This window comes from Gopherus flavomarginatus, chromosome 6 (genome assembly GCF_025201925.1).
Source record: "Gopherus flavomarginatus isolate rGopFla2 chromosome 6, rGopFla2.mat.asm, whole genome shotgun sequence".
Classification (NCBI taxonomy): domain Eukaryota; kingdom Metazoa; phylum Chordata; order Testudines; family Testudinidae; genus Gopherus; species Gopherus flavomarginatus.
The window spans coordinates 138,502,549-138,520,216 of record NC_066622.1 but is presented as its reverse complement, the minus strand read 5'-3'; the positions used below and the strand labels follow the sequence as shown (position 1 = coordinate 138,520,216).

The window sequence follows — 17,668 nt, the reverse complement described above, 5'->3', positions numbered from 1 at the left end:
CCCCTGGCTCCCGTCGGGGTTCTCCAGACCCCCCCCACACCCCCCGGGGTTCTCTAGACCCCCCTGCACCCCCGGCTCCCGCTGGGGTTCTCCAGATTCCCCCCCCCCCGCATTCCCTGGCTCCCGCCAGGGTTCTCCAGACCCCCCGCACCCCCCAGGGTTCTCTAGACGCCCCCGCACCCCTGGCTCCTGCCGGGGTTCTCCAGACTCCCTCACACCTCCAGGGTTCTCTAGACCCCCCTGCACCCCCGGCTCCCGCTGGGGTTCTCCAGACCCCCTTGAACCCCCCAGGGTTCTCCAGACCCCCCCCCGCACCCCCTGGCTCCCGCCGGGTTCTCCCTGTGAGCCTGAACTGGGGCAGGAGGGTACTGGGGGCACGAGAAACCCCTCCCGGGAAGCGATTGAAAGGGGGGAGGATCCTTCCCTCAGGGGGAGAAGGGGACACCCCACAAGCGTGTAAAACAACCGCCGGGCTGCGTCTCCTCTCCTGTCTCCGAACAGCGAGTGAGGGGGTGTTTGGTTACGCCGAACGGTGGCAAATTCAAACTGACCAAAGGAAACATTTCTTCACACAACACGCTTAAACGGGGGAACTCACCGCCGCAGGGGGTCTGCGAGGTCAAGAACGTATTAAGCTTGGATGTAGGGTGGGCCGTCGATGTGGAAATGTCCAGAGCTGATAGCTGATGCTATGAAAGTTTTAGAGGAGACACAAACCCTGGTGCTTCAGAATGTAAACCAGCTCTAATGAAGTGGGGTTGGGATGAGACCTTCACAGTGACCAGATTAGCCCCCATCTGCTGCTGATCACCATTACCAGAAGCAGGATACTGGAGTAGATGGACCCTGGGTCTGATCCAGTCCAGCAATTCCTACATTTGGACCAAGGAGGGGGATACGCTGGGGCACGCAGCTTCTGAAGGCTGCAGTTCTGTTTTAAAGAGGAAGAATTTGTAGCATTTCTTGAGTCCCTTTTCTGCCACCCCTGGCTTGCAAAATGTGGGATGGTCACGAAATGGCTGCCTTGCTTTGGCATGTACTCTTCTGCCCCCAGCACCTCTCAGGGAAGGAGGAGACTGGTCTGACATTTCCACACAACCCACCCTGTGTAATTCAAGTCATGACTCAGCTGTGATCTCAGAGGAGGGAAGGGGAGAGTTCCTGTGAACCTGCTATTGAGTGAGAAGGAATTCTGGAATCTCATCCTCCCCTAAGCAATGAAGGAAGTGGTGGTGACCAGGCTTTTCTGACCTTACCTGGGGCCTCTGGCCCATAACTGTCCCCAAGGCGGCTTCTTTCCCCCATTCACTTCAGGTTTCTGCCTCAAGCTGCAGATTTTTAAAAAATTTTTTTGTTTAAATTATTGCTTAGTGCCCAGTATAGCTTATGGGGTGGGAGGGGGAAGGGGCACTCTTATTACTGCATCATGTTACCTGCATGGTTGGTTGCTACACACTAGCCTGTGTGAAGGTTTTCGGATGCAATGCTGAGTCTTGCACTGTACTGCAGTAGACGTGCTAAAGATTGTGCGTTGGCGTGAGAAATTACAGAAATTGTGACTATGCCTCTCATCCTGCCACAGGGTCTGCACTGAGCCAGGACTCCTGGACTGTGTCTCTGGGAGGGGGGTGGGGTTTAGTGGTTAGAGCAGGGGGCTGGGAGGGGAGCCAGGACTCCTGGGCTGCGTCTCTGGGAGGGGGGTGGGGTTTAGTGGTTAGAGCAGGGGGCTGGGAGGGGAGCCAGGACTCCTGGGCTCTGTCTCTGGGAGGGGAGTGGGGGCTAATGGTTAGAGCAGGAGCTGGGATCCAGAACTCCTGGGTTCCATTCCTGGTTCACCGCCAACCTGCTCCGTGCCCGTCTGGCCGTACAGCAGTGGGGGCTGTCCCCGCGGTGCTGCTGCAATGGTCAGGGGAAGCCAACCCCCGTCCCCCCGAAGAGAGACGAGCGCTAGGACCCGGCGGCACGCGGGAGGAGGCGGGACTGAAGGGCTCCCGCAGAGCGCATGCGCATTGGGGCGGAGAGGCCGGTGGCGCCTGCGCGTTGCGGGCTATGAGCCGCTCGCCCTACGGTAGGTGCAGGGGGTCCCGGGGTCTCCTTGGTCCCGGCCCCGCCCCCTGGACCCCCGTCGCCATGGTGCCGAGGGGGCCCCACCCCAGGGCCGCCCCCGCGCCAGGGGCCCTGCAGCTCGTGGGGGGGGGGCGGCGGGGTCTGGGGGCTCTGCCCCGCGGGGGGGTGTTGGGGTGGTTGTCGGGGGGGATCTGGGGGCTCTGCCCCGCGGGGGGGGGTGTTGGGGGGTCTGGGGGCTCTGCCCCGCGGGGGGGGGTGTTGGGGGGTCTGGGGGCTCTGCCCCGCGGGGGGGTGTTGGGGGGTCTGGGGGCTCTGCCCCGCGGGGGGGGTGTTGGGGGTGGTTGTCGGGGGGGGTCTGGGGGCTCTGCCCCGCGGGGGGGGTGTTGGGGGTGGTTGTCGGGGGGGGTCTGGGGGCTCTGCCCTGCGGGGGGGTGTTGGGGGTGGTTGTTGGGGGGGGCTGTCTGCGGGCTCTGCCCTGCGGGGGGGTGTTGGGGGTGGTTGTCGGGGGGGATCTGGGGGCTCTGCCCTGCAGGGGGGGTGTTGGGGGTGGTTGTTGGAGGGGCTGTCTGCGGGCTCTGCCCTGTGGGGGGGTGTTGGGGGTGGTTGTTGGGGGGGGGGTCTGGGGGCTCTGCCCCGCGGGGGGGGTGTTGGGGGTGGTTGTCAGAGGTGGTCTCTGGGCTCTGCCATGTGGGGGGGTGTTGGGGGTGGTCTGGGGGCTTTGCCCTGTGGGGATAGGGGTGGTTGTCGGGGGGGGGGTCTGGGGGCCCTGTCCCACGGGGTTTGGGGGCTCTGTCATGCACAGTGAGGGGAAGACTCCTGGATCTAACTCTCCTCCCTTTGGGTCTGTGCGCCTCACTGGCTGTGGTTGCCCAGCGTGGCCTGAGCGGGAGCAACCCGCCCTTACTGCTGCATTTACCCTGTGCCACCGGACATGCCAGGATGCGGAGCTCCGTTCCCGGGAACTTCATCACAGTAGGGTGTGTTCTCCCCCTGGGACTGTGTGAGGGTGCACCCCTTTTGGGTCCCAGAGGTGCACCATCCCCTTGGGTTGCTGCCGGAGGCCAGGGTTCACCCCCGTTGGATTCTTGTGGGTGTACCACTGTCATTGGCAGATGTTATTTGGGGATATTAGGTTACAAATCTGAGGAACTGTCCCAGTTGGAGGTGTCAGTAGAGGAAGGTTCAGTACTGGGCAAACAGGCTGAAACTATAATAAAGAACAAAACTGTCAGACACATGGATGAACATAATTTGTTGGGGACAAGTCAACATGGTTTTTGTAAAGGGAAATCACGCCTCACCAAGCTACTAGAATTCTTTGAGGGGGTCAACAACCATGTGGACAAGGGTGATCCAGTAGATATAGTGTACTTAGATTTTCAGAAAGTGTTTGACAAGGTCCCTCACCAAAAGCTCTTAAGCCAAGTAAGCTGCCATGGGATAAGAGGGACAGGGCTCTCATGGATTGGTAACTGGTTAAAAGACAGGAAACAAAGGGTAGGAATAAATGGTCAGTTTTCAGAAGGGGGAGAGGTAAATAGTGGTGTAGCTCGAGCCCTGCCAGCCCTTGTCCCCTCGTCTCCTTCCCCCCGCAAATATAAGCAAATATACCCAAGCCCTCCCGGCCCAGAGCCCCTTGCTCCCTGCCCTGGCCACTGGACCCTGGCATTCTGTTCTGTTCATTCCCTCTGGGGCACCTGGCACTGGGCACTGTTGGAAAACAGGATACTGGGCTAGATGGACCTTTGGTCTGATCCAGTATCGCCATCCTCATACTGTCATTCATCTGATAGGTGTATGGACAGAAACTTAAAGTATGATAGATAGATTTCCCCCCAAGTTACATGGAGCTTGTAAAACAGTTGCTTTTTCCTGTGAAGTATTGTGTAGCAAATGTCCTGTGGATGGAAATGTTTTAATATGAGCACTGTAGTTCACTAATATTTGTAATACCGTATTTGCAAAAAAGTGACCTGGTGTTGCTGGCAGAGGAGGCTGTGCCAGAGTATCTCAGTGGCTTCTTCTAATGTGGCCCTGGCTGGTTCCTTAAAACTTGGTTAGCATAAAATATTAGTTTTATAGTATATAGTCTTCAGAGGGGTCACCGTGTTAGTCTGTATCAGTAAAAACGAGTCGTCCTTATGGCACCTTAGAGACTAACAGATTTATTTGAGTATAAGATTTCGTGGGCTGAAATCCACTTCATCAGATGCATGGAGTGGGAAATACAGTAGCAGGTGTAAATATACAGCACGTGAAAAGAGAGGAGTTGTCTTACCAATTGAGGGGTCAGAGCTAATGAGGCCAATTTAATCAAAATGGATGTGGCCCACTCCCAGCAGTTGAGAAGGGGTGATTATCAACAGAGGGAGATCTGCCAGATCAGCCATACCATCACCGCCGGTTCATTCACCTGCACATCCACCAATGTAATATATGCCATCATATGCCAGCAATGCCCCTCTGCTATGTACATCGACCAAACTGGACAGTCTCTACAGAAAAGGATAAACGGACATAAATCAGATATTAGGAATGGCAATATACAAAAACTTGTAGGAGAACACTTCAACCTCCCTGGCCACACTATAGCAGACCTTAAGGTGGCCATCCTGCAGCAAAAAATCTTTAGGACCAGACTTCAAAGAGAAACTGCTGAGCTTCAGTCCATCTGTAAATTTGACACCATCAGCTCAGGATTAAACAAAGACTGTGAATGGCTTGCCAACTACAAAACCAGTTTCTCCTCTCTTGGTTTTCACACCTCAGCTGCTAGGACAGGGCCTCATCCTCCCTGATTGAACTACCTCATTATCTCTAGTTTGCCTGCATATATATATATACCTGCCCCTGGAAATTTCCACTACATGCATCTGACGAAGTGGGTATTCACCCACGAAAGCTCATGCTCCAAAATGTCTGTTAGTCTATAAGGTGCCACAGGATTCTTTGCTGCTTTAACAGAGGGAGAATTATTTTTTGTAGTGACCCAGCCATTGCCAGTCTTTATTCAGGCCTAATCTGATGGTGTCAAATTTACAAATTAATTCCAGTTCTGCAGTTTCTCACTGAAGTCTGTTTTCTGAAGTTTTTTGGTTGAAGAATGGCAACTTTTAAGTCTGTTATTGAGTGTCCAGAGAGATTGAAGTGCTGTCCTACTGATTTTTAAATGTTACAGTTCTTGAGGTCTGATTTGTGTCCACTTATTCTTTTGCGTAGAGACTGTCCGGTTTGGCCAATGTGCATGGCAGAGGGGCATTGCTGGCACATATCACATGGGTAGATGTGCAGGTGAATGAGTCCCTGATGGTGTGGCTGATGTGTGTCCCTTGAATGGATATGCAGACAGAGTTGGCTACGGGGTTTGTTGCAGAGGTTGGTTCCTGGGTTAGTGTTTCTGTTGTGTGGTGTGTACTGTAGTTGCTGGTGAGTATTTGCTTCAGTATATACCTCGGATACTTGAGTATATTGTCTGTTTTCCTCTAATTACTGGTTGTGCCTTTCTTGGATTAGTCACAACATCACTATTGTGAATAGTGTGTTGGCTGTATTGCCATAGTGCCTCAGTCAGGGATCAGGGTCCCCACTATGCTAGATGTTGTACAAATATAACACAAAGTTGGTCCCTTTCCCAAGGTCTTTACAATCTAAGGCAAGAGACAAAGGTGTGAATACAACAAACAAAGGGGGGAGGGCAGGCACAAAGTAAGAAGATTAAGATCAGCCTGATAGGCAGTAGTCCCAGCACACCAGCTATTTAGGGTGTTGTAGGCATCATGGCCGAGGACAGTTTTAAGGAGGGATTTGAAAGGGGACAAAGCAATGGTTTTATAGATGTTTATGCATGCTCCTTCCATACAGCAGGGGCAGCATGGGAGAAGGAGCAAAAGATACTCGCAGGAAATTTGACAAACGGACAATCAAGACTGACTTCATTGCCCGATCAGGGGGTGGGAGTTGTCTTCTTGATAGCCTGCCAGAGGTAATAGGTTGGGCTGGGATAGCCTGCGTGGGTCCTGAAAAGTAGAGAGCACTACTTGTGCTTGATGCACTGGAGAAGGGGAGCTAGTGAAGGGATACGAAGAGTGGACAATGTGGCTGTGGTGTGGAGGCAGGAAAATGATCTTTATAGCAGCATTTTGAATGCATGTAGGTGGGCCTGGGTGACATTTGTCAAGTCCAGAGAGGAGGAGGAGGTGGTTGCAGCGGTTGATGTGTGGGATGACGAGGGCCTGACTGAGCATTTGATCTGTTCAAACACAGAGGAAAGGCTGAATCTTACAGCGGTTGTGCAGGAAGAAATGGCTTGAGTTTGTGGGTCCAATATGAATATTTTTCTTCCTGTAGTGGGGTGTAATGGGAGGAAGTATAGCCGCATCTACACTAGCTCATTTGTTCTTCAGCAATGGTGTGAACTCCAGGTTAGGCCAGACAGAGGCATTGTACCACAGCTCTGAGGGCGTTAGATGATATATTGACTAGCATTTATGCTGCTGCAGCTGTACTGCTGATGAAAAGTGGATAGGGAATTTTCTAGTGTAGACAAGGGCTGTATGTGAGACACCAACTCAGATGTTTTCCTGTCAACGAGTCAAACTATAAAGGTGATTTGCTTTTTGTGTAGAATATGGCATGGGAGCATTTGGGCAACTCCTGCTGGAAGTGCAGTCTCGGCTGTCATATACGCCCAAACTTTGAGGGGTCCTCTTTTTATTTTTATTTGTTGGCATTGCACTATTGGTGTGGTGGGCATTTTACAGATGTGTAGGAAGACAAGATCCTGTTATGAGCAGTTTTCATTCCAATAGACAAAGTACAAATAACGGTTATAAGTGAAGTTAGCCAAAATGCAGGATTTCTGGTTTGCAGGAAATGTAACATTTTCCAAAGTTGGTTTTGTTGTGAATGAGAGTGAATCCAGACTTTAGTGAAATTTCCCATGAACTGGAATCCCCCCCCCAGCTTCATTTCAGAAACACTGAGGTGTTCACGAAAGGAATCTGCTCCCCTGGCTGGAGAGCTGCTGAATGAAATCGATGTTCTTGTCAGTTTCATAGCTGCTAAGAGCAGCCCGGAAGCTGGCAGAAATGTCAATTTCACCCAGCAGTTGTGGGGACTCCCAAGGTCTGTGTCTTTGAGAAGTGCCCCAAGCTGCAGGCCCTGGGAGCTCATCCTAGGCTCCTGGCTCAGTGGCAGGGAGCCCGTAATGGCAAGTCCTGTGTCTTTCCAGCTTCCTGGACTTTCTGGGGGAGGCAGAGCACAGGGGCTGTTCAGCTCCTAGTGTTGGCGGGGAGGCTGAGCACCCAGGCATTGTGCTTTGGCAGCCTTCCGGAAAAGGTTTTCTCAATTTCCATAGTAAAAAGTGAAGCTGCCAAGAGCCTGCCCTCTGACTGGCCTGCTATTCCAAGCATAGGAAGCAGGCTTTAAAAAGATGCAGGGATGTGAGCTGGAGAAGATGGCCGGGTTCAGTAAGGTTGGAGCTGGCAGAGTATAGAGCACAAAGAGGAAGGTGGCCAGGGCACGGCACTGTATAGTACCTGGGATGCGAGGTGCAGATTTTGAACTGGATGTGGAAGAAGAGCAGAATCCCACCGCTGGCGCCAGGTCTGAGGAAATGTGATTGGCATGGTTAGGGGGGAGAGGGCTTTAGCTGCAGCACCCTGAATGGATTATTGAGGGGAGAGATGATGGGCCAGGAAGGAAGGGATGTGGGTAAAGGTTACAATGACAAGAGTTATACTTGTGGGGATAGAGAGAAAGTGGCACATGCTGGAGATGCTATAGAGGCAGAAGTGTCAGTATTTGATGAGAACTTGTATGTGAACAGGGAAGATTAAAGAAGAGTCAAAGATGACCCCAAGGTTGCAGGCTTGAGTGATCTGAGGTCACTTCCCACAGGGTGGGGAAGGAAGGGAAGGATTAGAGGGAAGCCAAGGGGAGCTGAGCTTGATGAGATACAGGAAAGGAGATGTTGTAGAGACAGGTGATGGAGCTATTGGTGTGGTCATGGGAGGTCATGGGAACAGGTGAGCTCACCTGAAGACGAGGAGGCCCCTGGACTTACAGAAGGAATCAGTGTCTTTGAGGGCAGTTGTGGCAGAGTGGATGGAAGCTGAAATAGAGAGAGTCTGGGTAGTGAGGAGTAGTTGAAACGTCAGGTCGTATCCAAAGAAGGATATATATATTTTTAAGGATAAATGAGGCAACAGTATGTTGGAAAGAGGATGAAAAGGAGCTTGAGGAGAGAGAATGGCAGATGATGAGGGGCTAAGAAGGCAAGGAAGTCCAAGGGACAGGTTAAGGGGTTACACTCACAGGGGTTCCCAGACTGTGTTCTGTGTCACACTGGTGGTGTGTGGGCATGTTCCATCCTTTCATCTAGGCATTTTTAAGATGACCGTACGTGACCCAATAAAGTTTGGGAGCGACTGGGCTGAAGGGGAGGGAAGAGGGTGAAGGATGAGGAGGAGGACCACCTCCCTCATAACTGCTTGCTCAGTGGTTAGGGCACTTTTCAGGGATGTGGAAGACCCAGGTTCAGTTCCTCCTCTGCCTGAGGGGTAGAAGAGATTTGAACAGGGATCTGCCTCTAACCACAGGGCTGTGATCACCGCTACTGGATTGGGACCCACATGTGACTTAGGCAGCCGAACTCCTATTTTCCCCTGGTTTGTGAATCACTCTGGGACTGAGGTGAGTGTGCTGGTGTCTTGATGGAAGCAGCAGCGTGCATGCAGAGGCAGAAATGTGCTGCCTAGGGAACTTTTATTGCAGAAATGTAGGTATTTAGGTGCCTACAGAGGTCAGAGGGAGTTCTGTGAATCACAGAGGAGCCAAAAGCTGGGATTTTAGCATCTAAGTACTTTTGTGCTTTGAGGCCTAAGAGCCCAAGGTCACACAGGAAAGCTGTGGCGGAGCAGAGAAATGAACTCGGGTCTCCCAAGTCCCAGGCTAGCGCCCAGTGTTCCTCTCCATATTGGTATCAGAACTGAGAAGAGGAGAAGAATGTTGACAATTAAGCAGTGGTAGGTAGGGAGAGCTCCTGCTGAATATTGTTAAACTTGGTCTTGTGGATTGAGCACAGGACTGGGAGCCAGGAAATCTTCAGTTATAATTTAGGCTCTACTGACTTAGCTGTGTCTCCTTGGGAAACTCATGTCACACTGCCTTTGCCTCAGTTTCCCCATCTGCAAATGGAGATGTGCCTATCTGCTGCTGCCACTTCTTCTCCTCCATATCACTTCAGCTGGGATCGGTTCATAAGAACAGCCACACCGGATTAGACCAAAGGTCCGTCTAGCCCAGTATCCTGTCTTCCGAGAGTGGCCAATGCCAGGTGCCCCAGAGGGAATGAACAGAACAGGAAATCATCACGTGATCCATCCCCTGTCGCCCATTCCCAGCTTCTGGCAAACAGAGGCTAGGGACACTATCCCTGCCCATCCTGGCGAATAGCCATTGATGGACCTGCTCTCCATGAACTGATCTAGTTCTTTTTTGAATCCTGTTATACTTTTGGCCTTCACAACATCCCCTGGCAAAGAGTTCCACAGGTTAACTGTGTGTTGGATGAAGAAATACGTCCTTTTGTTTGTTTCAAAACCTTCTGCCTATTAATTTCATTTGGTGATCCCTAGTTCTTGTGTTTATGGGAAGGAGTAAATAACACTTCCTTATTTACTTTCTCCACACCACTCATAATTTTATGTACCTCTATCATATCCCCCCTGAGTCATTTCTTTTCCAAGCTGAAAAGCCCCAGTCATATTAATCTCTCCACATACAGAAGCTGTTCCATCCCCCTCATCATATTTGTTGCCCTTTTCTGAACCTTTTCCAATTCTAGTATATCTTTTTTGAAATGGGGCAACCACATCTGCACACAGTATTCAAGGTGTGGACGTACCATGGATTTATATAGAGGCAATATGGTATTTTCCGTCTTATGATCTATCCCTTTCTTAATGAGTCCCAACATTCTGTTTGGTTTTTTTTGACTGCCACTGCACATTGAGTGGATGTTTTTAAAGAACTATCCACAATGGCTCTAAGATCTCTCTCTTGAGTGGTAACAGCTAATTTAGATCCCATCCTTTTGAGGGGAGGGATAGCTCAGTGGTTTGAGCACTGACCTGCTGAACGCAGGGTTGTGAGTTCAATCATTGAGGGGGCCATCTAGGGAACTGGGGTAAAAATCTGTCTGGGGATTGGTCCTGCTTTGAGCAGGAGGTTGGACTCAGATGACCTCCTGAGGTCCCTTCCAACCTTGATATTCTGTAATTTTATATGTATAGTTGGGATTATGTTTTCCAATGTGCATTACTTTGCATTTGTCAACATTGAATTTCATCTGCCATTTTGTTGCCCAGTCATCAAGTTTTGTGAGATCTCTTTGTAGTCTGCTTTGGACTTAACTATCTAGAGTAGTTTTGTATCATCTGCAAATTTTGCCACCTCACTGTTTACTCCTTTTTCCAGGTCATTTATGAATATGTTAAAATGTAAAAATTTCAAAGGTAATAACAAAATGTTTTTTAAGTTCATCAGAAGCAGGAAGTCTGCTAAATAACCAGTGGGGCCCCTTGACGATCGAAATACAAAAGGTGCGCTTAAAGACGATAAAGTCATTGCGGAGAAACTAAATGGATTCTTTGCTTCAGTCTTCACGGCTGAGGATGTTAGGGAGATTCCCAAACCTGAACTGGCTTTTGTAGGTGACAAATCTGAGGAACTGTCACAGATTGAAGTGTCACTAGAGGAGGTTTTGGAGTGAATTGATAAACTCAACATTAACAAGTCACCGGGACCAGATGGCATTCACCCAAGAGTTCTGAAAGACTTCAGATATGAAGTTGCAGAACTATTAACTAAGGTTTGTAACCTGTCCTTTAAATCGGCTTTGGTACCCAATGACTGGAAGTTAGCTAATGTAACGCCAATATTTAAAAAGGGCTCTAGAAGTGATCCCGGCAATTACAGACCGGTAAGTCTAATGTCAGTACCAGGCAAATTAGTTGAAACAATAGTTAAGAATAAAATTGTCAGACACATAGAAAAACATAAACTGTTGAGCAATAGTCAACATGGTTTCTGTAAAGGGAAATCGTGTCTTACTAATCTATTAGAGTTCTTTGAAGGGATCAACAAACATTTGGACAAGGGGGATCCAGTGGACATAGTGTACTTAGATTTCCAGAAAGCCTTTGACAAGGTCCCTCACCAAAGGCTCTTACGTAAATTAAGCTGTCATGGGATAAAAGAGAAGGTCCTTTCATGGACTGAGAACTGGCTAAAAGACAGGGAACAAAGGGTAGGAATTAATGGTAAATTCTCAGAATGGAGAGGGGTAACTAGTGGTGTTCCCCAAGGGTCAGTCCTAGGACCAGTCCTATTCAATTTATTCATAAATGATCTGTAGAAAGGGGTAAACAGTGAGGTGGCAAAGTTTGCAGATGATACTAAACTACTCAAGATAGTTAAGACCAAAGCCAGATTGTGAAGAACTTCAAAAAGATCTCACAAAACTAAGTGATTGGGCAACAAAATGGCAAATGAAATTTAATGTGGATAAATGTAAAGTAATGCACATTGGAAAAAATAACCCCAAGTATACATACAATATGAAGGGGGCTAATTTAGCTACAATGAGTCAGGAAAAAGATCTTGGAGTCATCGTGGATAGTTCTCTGAAGATGTCCACGCAGTGTGCAGAGGCGGTCAAAAAAGCAAAAAAGATGTTAGGAATCATTAAAAATGGGATAGAGAATAAGACTGAGACTATATTATTGCCCTTATATAAATCCATGGTACGCCCACATCTCGAATACTGTGTACAGATGTGGTCTCCTCGCCTCAAAGAAGATATACTAGCACTAGAAAAGGTTCAGAAAAGGGCAACTAAAATGATTAGGGGTTTGGAGAGGGTCCCATACGAGGAAAGATTAAAGAGGCTAGGCCTCTTCATCTTGGAAAAGAGGAGACTAAGGGGGGATATGATAGAGGTATATAAAATCATGAGTGATGTAAGAAAGTGGTTAAGGAAAAGTCATTTACTTATTCCCATAATACAAGAACTAGGGATCACCAAATGAAATTAATAGGTAGCAGGTTTAAAACAAATAAAAGGAAGTTCTTCTTCACACAGTGCACAGTCAACTTGTGGAACTCCTTACCTGAGGAGGTTGTGAAGGCTGGGACTATAACAATGTTTAAAAGAGAACTGGATAAATTCATGGTGGCTCAGTCCATAAATGGCTATTAGCCAGGAAGAGTAAAGAATGGTGTCCCTAGCCTCTGTTCATCAGAGGATGGAGATGGATGGCAGGAGAGAGATCACTTGATCATTGCCTGTTAGCTTCTCTCCCTCTGGGGCACGTGGCATTGGCCACTGTCGGTAGACAGATACTGGGCTAGATGGACCTTTGGTCTGACCCGGTACGGCCGTTCTTATGTTCTTATGTAAATAGGACTGGGCCCAGTATAGACCCCTGGGGGACACCACTATTTACCTCTCTCTATTCTGAAAACTGACCATTTATTCCTACTCTGTGTTTCCTGTCTTTTAACCAGTTACTGATCCACCAGAGAACCTTCACTCTTGTCCCATGATTGCTTACTTTGTTTAAGAGCCTTTTGCTCAGGGACCTTGTCAAAGGCTTTCTGAAAACATAAATACACTATATCCACTAGATCCCCCTTGTCCACATGCTTGTTCACCCCCTCAAAGAATTCTAGTAGCTTGATGAGGCATGATTTCCCTTTACAAAAACCATGTTGACTCTTCTCCAACAAATGGTGTTCATCTATGTGTCTGATAATTATGTTCTTTACTAGAGTTTCAATCAATTTGCCCAGTAGTGCTGGGATCACCACTGGAACCTTTTTAAAAAATTGGTGTCACATTAGCTATCCTCCAGTCATCTGGTACAGAAGCTGATTTAAATGATAGGTTACATACCACAGTTAGTAGTTCTGCAATTTCACATCTAAGTTCCTTCAGAACTCTTGAGTGATACCATCTGGTCCTGGTGATTTATTACTGCTTAGTTAATCAGTTCCAAAACCTCTTCTAATGATACCTCAATCTGGGACAGTTCCTCAGATATGTCATCTGAAAAGAATGGCTCAGGATGGAGAATCTCCCTCACATCCTCAGCCGTGAAGACTGATGCAAAGAATTCATTTAGTTTCTCTGCAATGGCCTTATCGTCTTTGAGTGCTCCTTTAGCATCTCGATCATCCAGTGGTCCCACTGGTTGTTTAGCAGGCTTCCCTTCTGATGTACTTAAATGTTTTTTTTGCTATTATTTTTGAGTCTTTGGTTAGCTGTTCTTCAAATTTTTTTTGGTCTTCCTAATTATAGTTGTATAATTCACTTGCCAGAGTTTGTGCTCCTTTCTATTTTCCTCAATAAGATTTAACTTCCACTTTTTAAAGGAGGCCATTTTGCCTCTCACTGTTTCTTTTACTTTGTTGTTTAGCCACGGTGCTCTTTTTTGGTTCTTTTACTATGTTTTTTAATTTGGGGGATACATTTAAGTTGAGCCTCTATTATGGTGTCTTTAAAAAGTTTTCATGCAGCTTGCAGGGATTTCACTTTTGGCACTGTACCTTTTAATTTCTGTTCAACTAACTTCTCATTTTTGGGTAGCTCTCCTTTCTGAAATTAACTGCTACAGTATTGGGCCACTGTGGTGTTTTCCCCACCACAGGGATGTTAAATTTAATTATATTATGGTCACTATTACGAAGCAGTCCAGTTATATTTACCTCTTGGACCAGATCCTGTGCTCCACTTAGGACTAAATCAAGAATTGCCTTGCTTCTTGTGGGCTCCAGGACTGGCTACTCCAAGAAGCAGTCATTTAAGGTGTCAGGTGTTGTCGTGAAAGTATCTACTGTCTTTGTCTGAAGCAGCACTAGGGTTCACCTGCTTTCCTTCCTTTTTGGTGCAGTCCATCCATCCCTTCCTCTGCTTTCGTCAGGGTCTGTTTCCTACCACCCTCTCCTGCCGTGCTGTCTTCACCAGGTCCCCTTTGTTCATCCTCTGCATGTGTCTGAACCAGCGTCATGCTTCCTAGATTCTGTCTGCCACATCACGGACTTTGACTTCCATCTTAATGCTTTCATTTCAAAATGTCTCTCTCAGTGGAACCCCTATTATGACACCAAGACATCTCATCGCTCACACCTGTAGGCATTGAACCTGCTGTCTCTTTATCACCCTGCTTCTGCACTATCCAGCATTGTGGGTGCACTGTTGTTCTACAAAACATAGTTGGGCTCCTAGTTTCAGTGGCCTGCACTAGTCGTATGCAAACCGTGAGATGTTATTCCACACTCTTCCAGCACGCCCCAGTCTGCACTGTGTCTCACATTCAAGCTTGCCGTCTTCTGTCACCAAGCCACGAACCTGCTTGAACTGGTCAGTGTGATCATTCTAGGGTACCCAGGACTTTGCATCACCTTGTTACCCCTTGCCTGTAGTGCGAGGGAGGCTTTCTTGGGATTAACTGGGTGTCAGCTTCCTGACACCTTTAGCCTGTCAAAGGCCCTCCCCCTCCCCCCGATAATCTTCGCTGGGTTAGGCCAGCCTGCCCTTTGCCTTGCAGGTTAACAACATTTACATCCCAGTCCCTGCGCCCCTTTGAAGGGTTCCTCTCTGATATCCAGCCCCGACACTGGCTACTCACAGAATTACCAAGTTCGCATTTCCCAAAGGAACAGCACACACCAGCTTATCTGATTCCACTCAGGATCAGCACTTAGCTTAACACCGTAACACTGACATATATTAATTGGCCTCTCAGAGTTGGTAAGACAACTCCCATCTTTTCATGCTCTCTATATGTGTATATATATCTCCTCAAGATATGTTCCATTCTGTGCATCCGAAGAAGTGAGGTGTAGCCCACGAAAGCTTATGCTGAAATAAATGCGTTAGTCTCTAAGGTGCCACAAGTACTCCTGTTCTTTTTGCGGATACAGACTAACACGGCTGTTGCTCTGAAATATATATTTATAGAGAAAACAAGAATATGCTTATCATGAAATATTCCAGTCATGGTGAATGCGAATATTGGAATCAAATGGTTACATGTAAAACAAAATCATAACATGCTTTCTAGAGACGGAGCGTAACAGGTTAACCTCCGATGTAAGAAGTTTTATCTCTCACCCAATGTCTTCTGCAGCTTTTAACCAAAGTTGGCTGAGATCCTGTTTTCACGAATTTAAATGCATTGCTCGTTTAGTTCCTAGGTGCAGGATGACGCGTGTCATCTTTGCCTCATAGTTATATTGTCAAATATATTGTTAAGCTTGTTGTCAAAGCGCCTGTGGTTTGTTTTGCCTGTGTGATGCTGCCTTGTTGACTTCACCTCTTTCTGCTAACTTCTGACTTTGTTTGTAAATGAGCATCCCTAGCGTTAGCTTACAGCGCTTGATTTACACACTAACTGAGGGATCCGTTTGAGGTTCGAGTTTTCCTTCTCCTAGGTAGGATGCACAGTTAGTGTCAGTACTGTATTTTGGAGCTGTATGTGCTTAGTAGTATGGAAGTAACTTCCATTGCACCCCTACTTTTTAAGTACACTTCTTTCTCATGCTTGCTCTCAGCCAAGACACCAGGTTAAAATTCCTTTCTGACTTTTTGGAGAGATCCCACCTTCAGCTGAAGTATGGTTCCCCTGGGAAAAGCATCTATGTAAAAATGGCACCACCTTGCTCACCAGATGCGCTGGCGTTAGCGACAGAAATAAATGCATCCTCTTTTTACTCTTGTTAGCTCTGCAGAGGCAATGCAGCTAAGACTGAGATGGGCTGCATTTTGTTCCCTGTGTATCATCAGCAGAATTGGTTGCTGAATTCCAGTCAGCTACACCTGTGAAAACCTACTGAAGGCAATGGGATCCATCGATTCCAAGGCCAGAAGAGGCCACAGTGATCATCTAGTCTGACCTCCTGCATAGCACAGGCTAGAGAACTGCTCCACAATCATTCCTAGAGCAGATCTGTTAGAAAAACATCAGTCTTGATTTAAAAAATGGTCGTTGTGGATTCTCCATCGCAGGCCCTTGGTAAATTATTCCAGTGATTAATTACTGTCACTTAAAAATGTTCACCTTACTTCCCGTCTGAATTTGTCTAGCTTGAACTTCCAGCCAGTGAATTGTGTTAGACCTTTCTCTGCTAGACTGGAGAGTCCATTGTTAAATATTTGTTCCCATGTTGATTCTTATAGATTGTAAGCATGTCACCCCTTAATCTTCTTTAAGCTAAATAGATAGACTGAAAGAGGTCAGTTGCTGTAAAGTATGTTTTCCAATCCTTTAATCATTCTCGTAGCTTTTCTCTGACCCCTCTCTAGTTTATCAACATCCTTCTTGAACTGGATATCAGAACTGAACACAGGACCTCAGCAGCAATCACACCAATGCCAAATCCAGAGGTAAAATAACCAGGGCTGGCTCCAGGCACCAGCAAATGAAGCAGGTGCCTGGGACGGCACGTCCAGGTCTGCGGTGGCAATTCGGCAGCAGGTCCTTCATTCCCTCTCGTCCTCTTTGGCAGCAGCTCAATCAATTTTTTTTTCCCCCTCTCTCTTCACCGCTTGGGGTGGCAAAAAAGCTGGAGCCGGCCCTGAAAATAACCTCTCTGCTCCTTCTCGAGAGTCCCCTGTTTATGCATTCCAGGATCACATTAGGTCTTTTGGCCACGGCTCCATCCTGGGAGGCAGTGGGAGCTTGTGTTCAGCTGATTCTCCACCATGACCCCAAATCTTTTTCAGAGTCCCTGTTTCCCAGTATAGGGTCCCCCATCCTGGAAGTGTGGCCTACATTCTTTGGTCCTGGATGTAGACATTTAGACATATTAAATCATATGGTGTTTGCTTGCACCCAGTTTAACAAGCACTCCAGACAACTTTGAATCAGTGACCTGTTCTCTTCATTATTTACCAATTTTTCATTATTTACCAATTCATTCTCCCAATTTTTGTGTTGTCTGCAAACTTGATCAGCGATGATTTAAAGCCTTCCCCCTCCCCCAAGTCATAGGTACAAATGTTAAATAGAGTTGGACCAAGAACTGATTCCCCTGAGATCCCATTAGAAACACAGCTGCTCAATGATGATTCCCTGTTCAGTTACTTTTTGAGACCTGTGAGCCAGTTTTTAATCCATTTAATGTGTGCCATATCAGTTCTGGTTTTGTAATCAAAATGTTATGTGGTACCAAGTCAAATGCATTTCTTACTCTTATCAGCCAAACGTGTAATTTCTTCAAAAAAAAGATACCAGGTTAGTTTGACAGGATCTGTTTTCCATAAACCCATGTTAGTTTGCATTAATTACCTTAACTTTCTTTAATTCTTCAAAAATTGAGTCCTGCGTCAGCCACTCCATTATCTTGCTCAGGATTGATGTAAGGCTGGCAGGCCAATAATTAACTGGATTGTCCCATTTACCCTTTTTGAAAATAGGCACAACCTCAGCTTTCTTCCAGTCTTCTGGAACTTCCCCAGTGCTCCAAGACTTATTGAGAATTAACATTAATAGTCCACAGAGATCCTCAGCCAGTTCTTTTAAAACTCTTGAATGCA

At 47.5% G+C, this 17,668-nt stretch overlaps 1 protein-coding gene across 2 annotated transcripts in view; it reads left to right on the top strand.

Annotated features, from left to right (window-relative positions):
* The first annotated feature begins 2,021 nt into the window (after positions 1-2,021).
* ARMH3 (armadillo like helical domain containing 3) overlaps positions 2,022-17,668 on the top strand; it is a 184,617-nt gene continuing 168,970 nt past the window's right edge. Inside the window, exon 1 of one of the 2 annotated variants that reach the window (XM_050958044.1) lies at positions 2,022-2,068. Coding sequence is in view for 1 of the 2 variants with exons in the window: in XM_050958043.1 (XP_050814000.1) it covers positions 2,999-3,039 (41 nt within the window). In the remaining variant the exon portion in view is untranslated. Of the gene's footprint in view, positions 2,069-2,866; positions 3,040-17,668 lie in introns of those variants that run through there. The other variant, XM_050958043.1, reaches the window with a different exon arrangement.